This window comes from Xiphophorus couchianus, chromosome 4 (assembly GCF_001444195.1).
Source record: "Xiphophorus couchianus chromosome 4, X_couchianus-1.0, whole genome shotgun sequence".
Classification (NCBI taxonomy): domain Eukaryota; kingdom Metazoa; phylum Chordata; class Actinopteri; order Cyprinodontiformes; family Poeciliidae; genus Xiphophorus; species Xiphophorus couchianus.
Window position 1 is genome coordinate 193524 of NC_040231.1, and position 12816 is coordinate 206339.

The window sequence follows — 12816 nt, forward strand, 5'->3', positions numbered from 1 at the left end:
TTACAAACGTTTTGTATCTTAGTGAATATTTTTGATAATCGTGTCAGAAGAAGACCTGCTGGTTTCAGCCTCTTGGTGGTGTTCAGTTTGCTACCTACTGCTGAGATCGACTCAAAACCTTCCGCGATCGACCGGTCATCACGATCGACTTATTGAGCACCGGGCCATAAAAGCTAACAATGAAAGCTAACCACAATTTACTGAGAAGGAAGACCCTCACGGTTTGGAGGTTCAGTTTTTGGGGGTTCAGTGTTTGGGGGTTGGGCGTTTGGGGTTTGGGGTTTTGGGTAGATGTTGGGTTGCTGCTCATGTTGACATTAAGCTCTTTATTTTTTGTGGCATTCTTGTTATAATCTTCTGATTGGTTTATTTTAGTTTCCGTCAAAGCATGAAGCAGCTCTGGTCTCACCTCAGCACATCTGGTTCTGACTCTTCAAGCCAGACAGAACCGAGCCTGGAACCGTTCCTCTGCTGGACCGGTTCTGTTGCTGAAGTTCTAGTAAAATTCCTCTCATTTAGCCAACTGGGAAGAATAACTGAAGGCTTTTTATAAGACTGAAGAACTCATCTCAACTCGTGTCAGTAATGTTTAACATTTTGTGACGATACACAGGGCGACGCCCCCTGCTGGTCATGTGACCTCTTCCTGTTGATTGGCTTTAAATCACCTTCAGCTCCTCCAGAGACAGAAACGCAGCGGCCGCCTCAGCCAGAAGGTGAGTTCATCCTCCTCTTTTCTGTTGGGAGTCGATGATGATGATGATGATAATGATCAGGTGAAAAACTGAAGGAAAATGTTGCTTCCATCATATTTTTTCCAAATTACTATTCTGGCTGGTATTTAAAATGAAGAATCGATTGATTCTCCACAGTGATCATCCAATAATAATAATAATAATAATAATAATAATAAGGTGGAGATATCAATCAGAATAAAGCAAAATTTATCTGTAAACACAGAGAAAGGTAAATTAGAATAAACTGATGGATCTGCAGTGTGATTGAAATAATAAAGAAAAATACAATAATTAAAATGTTTTACCCTGTGAAAAAAATTATAGTAATTATAAAAAGGTAAAATATTGTTATATAAATCAACAAAAAATATGCATAAAATTTTCTATTATAATATGAGAAGTATTGCCTTTAATTTTTATTAATAAACTACGCAAATGATGAATAAATGTAATAAGTTTTAAGTCCTTCTTTCCATAATGTTACAAATAAAAACTATATCATTACCTATAACTATTGTCTGATCATGACTGAAAAGCTGCTGATAAAAAGATTATTGACGTAAATCTGAAGATTTCATTTTTCATCTTTGTTGTCCCCAACAAATGATTTAAAGTTTCCAGTTTGGCTCCAGAACCTTTTTCCAGATTCCTCCACAGTTACTGAGATCCGGTGAATGAAAAAGCAGAAAAATGATATTTGGAGCGTTTTCATTTCTGAAATGTTTCTGTGTAACTTCTGAAGAACAAGCAGAGCTGCAGCTCATAGTTATATTTATTTGTATTTATGATCTAGCTGTGCTGTTGATTAATGTTGGTATCTTTAAATATGCTGGTAATTTATTTGATTAAATATTGTTCTGTAGTTTTAGCCAAAGTTAATATCCAACTTGGGTCAAGAGCTTAAAATCAGCGACAGCTAGAAACTCAACATCAGTTGCTCTTTATGTAATTGTTCTAATTTTGTTGTTCCTATAAAAATAAAGTAATTCTTATAATTGCTATTATTTGCTTGAATTTAAGGTTACTATGTTGTTGGATTGTTTAATGCGGCTCAAATTCTTCAGATTTCCTAACAGGGAGATAAAACAGCTTCTGTTTCCTGTTTCCTCCTTTCAGAAGCTCTTGTTGGAGCAGCCGAGGATTGTGGGAGTTGTAGTGCAGTTTTTTCTTCTTCTTGTGTTTGGTGACGGCAGCAGGATGTTCGGCATGCTGCTGCTCTGCTGCGCCTCCTCCGGTCTGCTGTGGCCGGCCACCTCCCTGGTTCACGGAGTCCGGCTGGACGCCGCCTACCTGGCTGACATCGGTTGGTGACAGACGTCCAATCAGAGAGCTCTAATCCCCCCCCGCCCCCTCCTCCCCTCCAGAATTACTGGTGTTCATGGTTCCAGTTTCAACCTGGAGCGTTGAAGAGCAGAATGGTGTGGAAAACATCTAACCAGATGGAGTGTTTTTTCTTTCTGTGTCTGCAGATAGAGGCCACGCCCCCAGCCCTCTTCAAGATGGCGGTCTCCTTCCTGTGGACTCAGAGGAAGACCGCTTGCTGATGGAGGCGGGCTCCAACAATGAGGTGCAGGACTTTTCTCTACAGCAGGTCTGCAGCTATTTGTAATTTTGCACCAAATTGACCCAACTATGGATTTTTCCCTTGTCCTGCAGGACTTGTCTGCGCTGCAGCTGCAAGGCAGAGCCGTGCGTTCCCCTCGCCGCTGCATCCCTCACCAGCAGTTCTGTCTGGGTTACTCGCTGCCCTGCTGCGACCCCTGTGACACCTGCTACTGCCGCTTCTACAACGCCATCTGCTACTGCCGCCCGGTGGGCCACACCTGCCCACAGAGACCCACCAGAACCAGAGAGCCACCTGAACCAAAGACCCACCTGAACCAGAGACCCACCTGAACACATATGCAGTTTGCTTCAGTTTGTAATAAAGAGTTAATGTTTGATCATCTCCCACATTTTCATCGCTGATTTTCTGCTGCATGTCGACATCTTGAGTCCAAACCCACTAAACACAAAACGGGAAAAACTAACATTTTAATTCATACAAAGAATTTACAGAAAATTCTGCAGCGCAGAGAAAATGTTTTTGTTCAGTCTAAATATGGATTTCTGTTGACATGAAATTATGACCAAATGTTGGTAATAATGAATGAATGAATTTTATTAATGTCAGGGGGGGGTTGACATTCCAAACACATAAAGGAACTCTGGGTTTTGGCTGTTTTTCAGTTTTCTAGAAGTTTGTTCCAGATTTGTGGTGCATAGAAGCTGAATGCTACTTCTCCATGTTTGGTTCTGGTTCTGATGCAGAGCAGAACCAGAACATTTAAGTGAACCTGCATATGTGTTTGATTCAAGTTACCTACCAAAACTTTCTCCAGCTGAACAGAAATAAAAATGAGGATATTAGGAAACACAAAGACTGGCATGAATCTTCAGTAAATCATGAAACTTTTAATGCAAAATTCACATTATTTAAAATGTCTTTGTTATGACAACCTGACATTAACCAAGAATCATCATCTGCCATAAATATGTCATAACAGTCATCCATCCCTCTTCTTCCGTTTATCCGGGGTCGGGTCGCGGGGTCAGCAGCTTCAGCAGCTTCAGAAGCGAGGCCCAGACTTCCCTCTTCCCGGCCTCTTGTTCCAGCTCCTATGGGGGAATCTGAGAAACAGCCCAGGAACATCGTCCCTCCAGCGTGTCCTGGGTTTTCCCCTCCTCCTGGTGGGACCTGAACTCCTCACCAGGGAGGCGTCCAGGAGGCATCCTGACCAGATGCCTGAGCCTCAACTGGCTCCTCTCGATGTGAAGGAGCAGTGGCTCTACTCTGAGTCCCTCCCAGATTACTGAGCTTCTCACCCTATCTCTAAGGGAGAGCCCAGCCACCCTACGGAGAAAACCCATTTCGGCCGCTTGTATCTGCGATCTCGTTCTTTCGGTCATGACCCAAAGCTCATGACCATAGATGAGGGTGGGAACGTAGATCGACCGGTAAATCGAGAGCTTCGCTTTTTGGCTCAGCTCTCTCTTCACCACGACGGACCGGTACAGCGCCCGCTTGACGGCAGACGCTGCGCCAATCCGCCTGTTGATCTCCCGCTCCCTTTTTCCCTCATTCGTGAACAAGATCCCGAGATACTTGAACTCCTCCACTTGGGGCAGGACACCCCCCTGACCCAGAGAAGGCACTCTACCCTTTTCCGGCTCAAGACCATGGCCTTGGATTTGGAGGCACTGATCCTCATCCCAGCCGCTTCACACTCGGCTGCGAACCGCTCCAGCGAGAGCTGCAGATCACGACCCGATGAAGCCAACAGGACCACATTGTCTGCAAAGAGCAGAGATGAGATCCTAAGGCCACCAAACCGGATCCCCTCAACACCTTGGCTGGTCTAGAGATTCTGTCCATGAAAGTGATGAACAGAATCGGTGACAAAGGGCAGCCCTGGCGGAGTCCAACTGATAGGTATTTTCCTTTCGAACCTAAATAAAAGAAAGAACCACAGACAATGTATATGAATTTTACGTGGAGCTTTTGCAAAAGGAGAAGGCTCTGAGAATTCTTCCTCCAAAGAATCCACAGGGCGTTCTGGTCTGCCCTCACAACAGCTCCTGTTTTTATTGTCAAAGAAGAACAGGCAAGGGGGCAGTCAGGAAACACAACAGAGGTCGTAAAGCTTCTAACCCAAACATCTAACAACCCAGGTCCAGATGTGATATCTGATCAAAGGTCTGAGCCCGGTTCAAATCTCGGTCAGTACTGTCAATAAAACAAAATACGACTGCTCACAGGTGGTTACTAAATTAGGAGGTGCGTAAAGTTGAACAGACAGTAGTGACCTCCATACACACGTAAGGAAGAGAACACTTTAAACAGAAAATCACAATGATCTATAGGCTGAATGTGAACTAAAGTAAGAATAAAATGATAATACCAAAAAATCTCTAACACCAACTCTCACCGGAAACGAGCCCAACTTACTGCCGGCAATGCGGACCAGACTCTGACATGCATTGAGGTGAGACCGACCATTTCTAGCCAGAACATCTCAACTTCACACATGAACTCAGGTTCCTACACTTTAGTGTGTAGCTTGAAGATTTTGTAAGGAAAAAAGTTCATTGTTGCCATGAGTGTCATGAAATGGTTTGTAGTGATGAGGTTTGATGCAGGGAGACTCAGGGTAAAGTGGAGAAATATTTTAATACAGTCCAAAGTTGTGCATAATGTCAGGAACCTCAGGTGAACAATGAGACTCAGAGACCAACGTAGGTAGACGCACAATGACTTGACAGACTATTACTAGGATCCAGCAGGTGACGTTAAATACACTATGGATTAATCAGGGAACAATTAAAGGCATGACTTGAAAAAACAGGGACCAAATAGACCAAAATACACAGAAAATCCACATCCTCACAATGGAGTAGTAAGTTTTTATCCTTTACTGGTTAATTTAGCAGTAGTGACAGTGGAGATGAGGATGATGAAGAACCTGTCCCTCACTGAGGGACTTGATAGAATACAAACCTGAATGAATGCCAAAAAAGAAAAGAAAATCTGGCCTTAACAAAGCAGGAATTGAAGATATTTCTGTCATGAAACACGGTGAAGGTGGTGAGGAAGATGCTGTGGACCCAGATTGAAATGAAGGATGAATGATAAATTTAATGAAATTGTCAGAAATCCAAAATCCAGGCAGCAGAGAATGAGTGGAAGGCTAAGGCTCAAAACTGGTAGCAACTGGTTAACAAGAAACATCTGACAGCAGATTTGACGAGACAGATCAGACAGCAAGACAACTAGACAAGGACTCGACAAAGAACAAGGAAGACAGGTGGGTTTAAATACACAGGGAGACAATCAGGAGGAACAAGGAACAGGTGGAACTAATCAAGGGATAGACGGGACAACACAGAGACTCAATTGACTGACAACGATACAGAAACCTAAATGAACACAGAGAAAAACCCAAAACCTTACAATTTCCACGTATGGAATCATGTCACCTCAGATACATGAGGTCAAGAATGTATTGGTCATCAGAGCCAAGTCTTCATCTTTACATGATACCAAGTGTTTTTTCACTTCTTAGAGAAGATGAATCTTTTACATTTCAAAGCGTCTGTAGCTGCTGTGCTAATGAATGAGGGTTGCATCCAGACGCTCAGGAAGACCCAGTGCCACTCCATCACCATTAAAATGCAGACTGGTGTCTAGTGTGTCCAAAGTCAGTCCTCCAGCATCCTGCATGTTCTAGCTCTCTGGCTGGTGGTAGAAACTTCCTCCTCAGTATGTCTCCTGATGTCTTCTAACAAACTATCATTGAACCAGGGGGAGAATATGCAGAACTCCGGCCCTCCAGGACCGGCTTTGGACACCGCTGGTCTAAGATACCACATGAGATCAGGCTGAGGTCTGGGGAACACTGGGCCCACCTCACTGCAGCCAAAAATATCAACATGCAATGATCCACCTTGCACGCAAAAACTAGATACATCTGCATCCAATGTTTGCAACCTCAGTGCTTTGCACATTTTCACACAAGATAGACTTGAAACTGAAGATACTGTACTGTCATCTTACAGAAAAGTGTCCTGTTCAGTGTTGTTAGTTTTTTAAAATTAAAAATGTCCATAATGATATTGTATTGTTTGAGAGGAGCCAAAATAAGAGTAAAATGAGACCAAGTGGCTGAATGACAGGGATTAAATAAAGGGGCGAGATAGTAGTGAACATTAGACAAGGAAATGTTCTATATTTATGCATTCTGTTAAAACGTCAAAATACATTCACATTATAATGTACAGTATTTCATTTGTTAAATAATGTAAGTTTTAAACCTCACTGGACAATTGGAAAAATCCTAGAATTTTTTTTTACATGCCTTAAGAAAATCAAAAACACTTTTGAAAAAGTCCTGAATTAGGATCATAATTCAGGCCAGAAGACAAAACAAGTGAAGCAGTTATTGCTGCCACAAGCCATGTCTGAACGTAGTCCTGGCTCAGAGATGATCTGCTTCGCTGTGCTTCTCTCATAGATGAGGAATGAAAGGAGCTTCTACTGCCATGAACTGTGCACTGTTTCTTTAAGTCTCCAGACTCCCCTCCACATTCGACCCATTCCAGTTTGCCTACCGCCGAAACCGCTCCACTGAGGACGCTATCTCCTCTGCCCTACACCTGAGCCTGGCTCACCTGGAGGAGAAGAACACTCATGTGCGGATGTTGTTCCTGGACTTCAGCTCAGCGTTCAACACAATCATCCCACAGCATCTGGCAGGAAAACTGGGACACCTGGGCTTCAGCACCCCCCTGCGCAACTGGCTGCTAGACTTCCTCACCGACAGACCTCAGTCAGTCCGGATCGGACAACACCCCTCCGATGTCATCACCCTCAGCACAGGCTCCCCTCAGGGCTGCGTCCTGAACCCTCTGCTGTTCACTCTGATGACACACGACTGCGCCCCCAGGTTCGCCACCAACCACATCGTGAAGTTCGCGGACGACACAACGGTGGTGGGCCTCATCAGAGACGACAACGACCTGGACTACAGAGAGGAGGTGGAGCAGCTGGTGGACTGGTGCAGAGACAACAGCCTGATCCTGAACGTTGACAAGACGAAGGAGATGATCGTCGACTTCAGGAAGAACCGGCCCAGCCACGCTCCACTGCTCATCAACAGCTCGGCTGTGGAGGTGGTCAGCAGCACCAAATTCCTGGGGGTGCACATCACTAACGACCTCACCTGGACTGGGAACACCACGTCTCTGGTCAAGAGGGCACAGAAACGTTTGTATTTCCTGCGGAGGATGAGAAGAGCACACCTGCCCCCGCCCATCCTCAAGACGTTCTACAGAAGCACCATAGAGAGCATTCTGACCAGCTGCCTCTCTGTGTGGTGTGGAGGCTGCAGCGCCTCCGACTGGAAGAACGTGAGGAGAGTGGTGCGGACAGCAGAGAGGATCATCGGGGCCCCCCTTCCCTCCATTCAGGACATTTCATCCCAGCGCTGCGTGTCCCGAGGCCGAAACATCGTCAGTGACCCCTCACACCCCCACCATGGACTGTTCTCCCTGCTGCCCTCTGGAAAGAGGTTCTGCAGCATCCGGTGCAGGTCCACCAGGTTCCGAAACAGCTTTTTCCCACTTGCCATCAGACTGCTGAACTCTTAACTGGACTGCACTTAAAATCTGGTCTCCACTTCATACCTTGCACATGTACAGAGCTAAATAACTTCTATTTTACTGTCATTCCTGCACTTTATATTTTATATTTAGATTTATATTCATATTTTATACTGTATTTTATTTTATTCTGGAGTAACCTCACAACATTGGAAGCTCAAAACATTGTCCTGAGCCGTTTGCAACGAAATTTGGTTCTGTATTCACCCTGTGCATGAAAAATGATAATAAAGTCAGTCTAAGTCTCTAAGTCTAAGTCTAAGTCTAAGAGGGCAGCGCCTCCATGGCTGCAGCCCCAGACCGTGTCTCTCTTGTGTCCGTTTGGTGATTTATCTTTCCCTAGATGGGATTTACTGAATCTGAACATTGAAAGTTCTCCTGGTTCAATGCGTTTAGTGTTTTTGTCTCTGTCCTGTCAACCCTCACTCAGACATTCAGTGCAGTTCTGCTTCTACTGCAGATCCAGGAGGTTAAGAACATCATGACACACTGTTACCACATGAAGAGAGAGTACCCTTACCCTAACCCTACCCCTAACCTGATGCATTCGACTGGGCTGAAAACATTTAACCAATTGGAAAAATGATCTGAACTTAACTGAAATGTTTAATGATTGAGTTCAGCCTGAACGGACTCTGAGGCGTCGGTAAGGTTGGGTTACATTAATTCTGCATTTCTGGGTATAAACTGAATGTTTTTTATTGTGGTGATTTGGTGCGGAGTCGATAAACCGAACTGAATGAATCCCATCTTCATGGGATGCTGCTGTCATGTTTTGGCCAAAGGACTCAGAGATCTTCTACATGTGATAAACTGAAAACAAAGGACAAGTAGACTTAGAGTCCAGGACTGTGGTTCTGAAAATGCCACCATGATGTCAGCTCTGAACTACTTTCAAATCCAACCGCAGAAGGCGGCGGCCATCTTTAGTGCCGCAGACGGAGCGCTGCCGGGCGACGGCTACGTTCTTCTTCTGCAGGTCACTTTGGGGTTATGAACATTTTTTATTGAAGGTTATAATGTATAACTATATATTTGTTTTTATTAAAAATTATGCTTATATTAACTTGAATAATTTCTTAATATCTTACTGGTTGAATGTTTCTTTAAGAAGAAATGCTGTAATATCTTCTGTTTGGAGGTAAATATGTTTGATTTTAGCTTTAGTTATGATGACTGATTGGTTTCACATGAACTCAGTGAGAGATGAAGATGAGGGTCTGCAGGAGAAGAAGACATGGCTGCAGGTTTGGTCAGTTTCTGTGTTTTATTGAAGATCAGGCTAGAAGCGGAGGCCGACCGCTGAGCATGCTCAGTTGGCAGCGATGGTCTGGTCGACCCAGGCGCGCAGCTCGGTGACGCGGGCGTAGACAGCCGGAGTGCTGGTGCTGCAGGTGCTGCTGCCCCACGACACGATACCCACCAGAGTCCAGGCTCCGCTCTTCTCACAGACCAGAGGACCTCCAGAGTCACCCTGAGGAAAGAAACCCAGCAGGCTGATGAAAACCGGAGGTCAGACCGGATGAACAGAACCGGGTCAGAACTAAACTCCCACCATGCAGGAGGAGGCTCCGGCCGCTCCGGCGCAGATCATCAGGTCGGTGATGTTGCTGCCCCAGTAATTGCTGCAGTTAGCATTGGTGAGGAGGGGCAGAGCGGCCTGCTGCAGCAGAGCGGGGGTGTCGGGGGCTGCAAAACACACAACAGTTACCAGAAAGTTCATGTCATACAGGAACAAGGGCTCCATCTGCTGGCAGAGCAGCGAAGTCTCAAGTTGTTAAAGGTTATCCTGTTTTCTCTTGAACAGCTTCCTGTGCAGCAGAATAACATCTGTTATAGTTTCATGTGCTCAGATGATGAGATTAAGCTCCTTTCTCCCTTTAATGGTAATCAAGATAGAAAAATGTGTTATTTTAGTTTTACATGTAAAGAATTTGTGCTTGTAATTTTTTCCTAGCATTTGTAAGTAGATTGTTTCCTGTGTTTTATGTGAATTTTATTCTTCCTAGTTTTTATCTTTGGTGATATTTGACAGAAGAACCAAAAAAGGTTCTGATCTGAACAATCTAATATATTTAAATCACTTCAGTTGAAAAAAGCAACGTGTGGTCACATGGAGGGTTAGAGTCCTCTCCATTTAACTCGTGTTGGTTAAAAACTGGTGAAGCACCTCAGGGAGCCAGAGCTTTGTGAGCGTCAGCAGCTGTTACCGTTGTAGCGGGTCAGACCCCAGCCAGAGGTCACACACATCATGCCTCCAGGGAAGTTATCGGAGGACTCAGCCAGGCACACGGGGGAAACCCGCATGTTGAGCTGGGCGGGGCTGGACAGCTTGATCAGGGTGATGTCGTTATTGATGGTGAAGCTGTTGTACTGGGGGTGTCTGAACACCTGGCGGGAAGTGACACGTTAGGAGTGGCAGGTTAAAGGTCAGAGGATGTGAAGTGAAGGGTCTCACTTACCTTGCCGGGAGAAATCACCTGGATGCTCTCTGCGTTGGAGGAGCGGTCATGCTCTCCGAGGACCACGCGGTCGCTGGTCCTGCAACACACCAACAGTTTGATCTCTTCTTCTTTGGTAAAGCAGATCTCAGGTGTGTGACGCTTACCTGATAGTGCAGTGAGCAGCCGTCACCACCCAGTTCTCGTTGATGAGAGAGCCTCCGCAGAAGTGGAAGCCAGTGTAGTCCTGAAACAGAGGTCGGTCCCATTTTAACAGCTGTGCAAGTTGTAAGAACACTGCAGCCTGACAGGTCGGAGGTCAGCTCAGACACGCGGCAGATAAACTACGAGGAGGCGACGGCCGCAAGTCAAGGTCGCCGTTTGACGGCAAAGAGCAGCCGGGTTGATATTTTCCAGTCCTGGAAAAATCAGAGGATGGATGCGTTTCTTCTGACAGCAGCATGTTTGCGTGTGTGACATCTCTTCCAGCCTAATGTCGGACCTGGACCTGCCGATGTGGCCTTGAGGTCGGTGATCAGTATGCGACAGGCTGATGCAGAGCACGCCAAGATGCTTGGAAGAATTGCAAAGCAGGGTTATTCCACCAAACACTGATTTCTGACGGTAAACATTAGTGGCATGCAGTCTAAGAAAGATCAACTTTTATTCTTTGAGGTTGGAAAATGCAACGTTTTTGGCGTCTCCACCATTTTAATATTGGCTTCACATCCTCCAAAGTTCAGAAATGATCACATCTCCATAAAGTTGTTCAGTTTAACTGATCATCTGCAGGACGGTGAGGTACCAGCAACAATTATCGGTTAGAAAAGATTTCTATGTCAGAGATTGTTCCTAAGAAGGAGGCGAGCATCCCTGAAGTTAACAGAATAAAGCATCTTTGTTTGTGGGAGTTTACCTGAAGAGACACCTGCCAGGGCCAGGAGTGAGGCACAGCCTCCTCACCGTTCACAATGCGGGCGTAACCGGTGATGACGGGAGTGATGGCAGGTGAGCCGCAACCTGGTGACATCATCATTACATCATTACCAACAACAATTAGAAACAAACTCCTGACATCTCAGGAGAATGACGTGTTTCCTCTCCCTTCGACCGAAGCCGGACGTCTTTCTAACTTCGTGCAGCGTAGGCGGTCTGCAGACGTCTACGCTCGTCTCTGAGCGACTCTGCTGATGAAGGCCAGTCTCACCGTAGGCGGCGCCGACGAAGGCGAGGCAGGAGAGGATCCACAGGAAAGCCATGGCTCGATCATGTCCACTCCCTTTGGGCCCGCTGCTTTTATACAGCAGTGGAGCGATATGATTGGACGGGACAGCAGGGACATCTTATCAGAAGACAGTGGGAGTTTGGACAGGTGGGTATTTTTCCACCTGAAGAAGCAGGAACACGAAGGTCAGAATGAGACCATAAGGCTGGAGGTTGAATTAGTATTAAAATCAAACTGTTACCAAAGTGAAGCTGGACGTCACTTCATCACTGAGTGCTGAATAAATACCACCAAATAATTGGAGCTCAAAGCTCATGTTAAATAATATTGAAGTATCTTTTGTAGGAAGAATGATTCCTTCATAGAAGAACAACCTGTAAATTATTTACAGGTTTGGGTTGGTGCCAGATAAAAATAAGTAAAATAATATAGATCAAATGTAACAAGAAACATTCAAACAAAACGTAAGTAAAACATAGCTATGGCAACTACACATACAGAAATCATTATTTTCAGGGAAATAAATCAACCATGAAAGGTTTTGGTTCGCTGGTGTGTTTAACTCCAGCAGAGCGTCAGTCACCCCAGAGGGGGGCTTAGGGTTGGGGCTAGGGGGAACCGTCAAACTGCAGGGCAAAACCTTTTAAGGGATGAATAAAATAAGTTTCTAAAAGGAACAATGAACCCGTTCTAGTAGATCCAGAGTAGAGCCTTTAACTGCTCCATGTTGTACAGAAACTATTGCAAAGGTGAATGATAAGGAAGGTTCTAAGATTACAATTATAAACCTAAGAATTTTAACAAAATGTATTGAAAGTAGTTTTAGTTAGGGTCAGGGGTTAGGGTAGACAATAGACACGACAATAGACGAAGTCAATAGACACGACAATAGACACAACAATAGACGAAGACAATAGACACGACAATAGACACAATAGACGAAGACAATAGACACGACAATAGACAAAGACAATAGACACGACAATAGACACAATAGACGAAGACTATAGACACGACAATAGACAAAGACAATAGACACGACAATAGACACAACAATAGACGAAGACAATAGACACAACAATAGACGAAGACAATAGACACAATAGACGAAGACAATAGACACGACAATAGACAAAGACAATAGACACGACAATAGACACAACAATAGACGAAGACAATAGACACAACTACAGACGAAGACAATAAACACTACAAT

General features: G+C 44.8%; 2 protein-coding genes across 3 annotated transcripts; one reads left to right on the top strand and one right to left on the bottom strand.

Moving 5' to 3' along the window:
- The first annotated feature begins 273 nt into the window (after positions 1-273).
- Positions 274-2687, top strand: agrp (agouti related neuropeptide). Of its 2 annotated transcripts, none has more exons than XM_028013870.1 (4): positions 274-716; positions 1854-2040; positions 2207-2304; positions 2394-2687. In XM_028013870.1, the coding sequence occupies exons 2-4, from the start codon at positions 1935-1937 to the stop codon at positions 2631-2633; spliced, it is 444 nt and encodes a 147-aa protein (XP_027869671.1). In that variant the 5' UTR covers positions 274-716; positions 1854-1934; the 3' UTR covers positions 2634-2687. The 2 variants fall into 2 exon arrangements, with proteins under 2 accessions (XP_027869671.1, XP_027869670.1); XM_028013869.1 differs by lacking the exon at positions 1854-2040 and having other exon boundaries at positions 274-499; positions 614-716.
- A 6495-nt stretch (positions 2688-9182) lies between these two features.
- Positions 9183-11710, bottom strand: LOC114143729 (chymotrypsin A-like). Its single transcript, XM_028016026.1, has 7 exons — positions 11583-11710; positions 11292-11395; positions 10543-10622; positions 10397-10475; positions 10145-10325; positions 9490-9623; positions 9183-9408 (listed from the first exon to the last, which is right to left on the bottom strand). Exons 1-7 carry the CDS (start codon positions 11632-11634, stop codon positions 9247-9249), a joined length of 792 nt encoding a protein of 263 aa, XP_027871827.1. The 5' UTR covers positions 11635-11710; the 3' UTR covers positions 9183-9246.
- Positions 11711-12816: the final 1106 nt, after the last annotated feature.

Coding starts and splice junctions, on each gene's coding strand:
- agrp (XM_028013869.1), top strand. CDS start 389: ATGAAGCAGCTCTGGTCTCACCTCAGCACATCTGGTTCTGACTCTTCA. Junction 500..613: donor GTTCTGTTGCTGAAGTTCTA/GTAAAATTCCTC, acceptor GACGATACACAG/GGCGACGCCCCCTGCTGGTC. Junction 717..2,206: donor GCGGCCGCCTCAGCCAGAAG/GTGAGTTCATCC, acceptor CTGTGTCTGCAG/ATAGAGGCCACGCCCCCAGC.
- LOC114143729 (XM_028016026.1), bottom strand. CDS start 11,634: ATGGCTTTCCTGTGGATCCTCTCCTGCCTCGCCTTCGTCGGCGCCGCC. Junction 10,623..11,291: donor CCTGGCAGGTGTCTCTTCAG/GTAAACTCCCAC, acceptor CCTCTGTTTCAG/GACTACACTGGCTTCCACTT. Junction 9,624..10,144: donor GGGTCTGACCCGCTACAACG/GTAACAGCTGCT, acceptor TGTGTTTTGCAG/CCCCCGACACCCCCGCTCTG.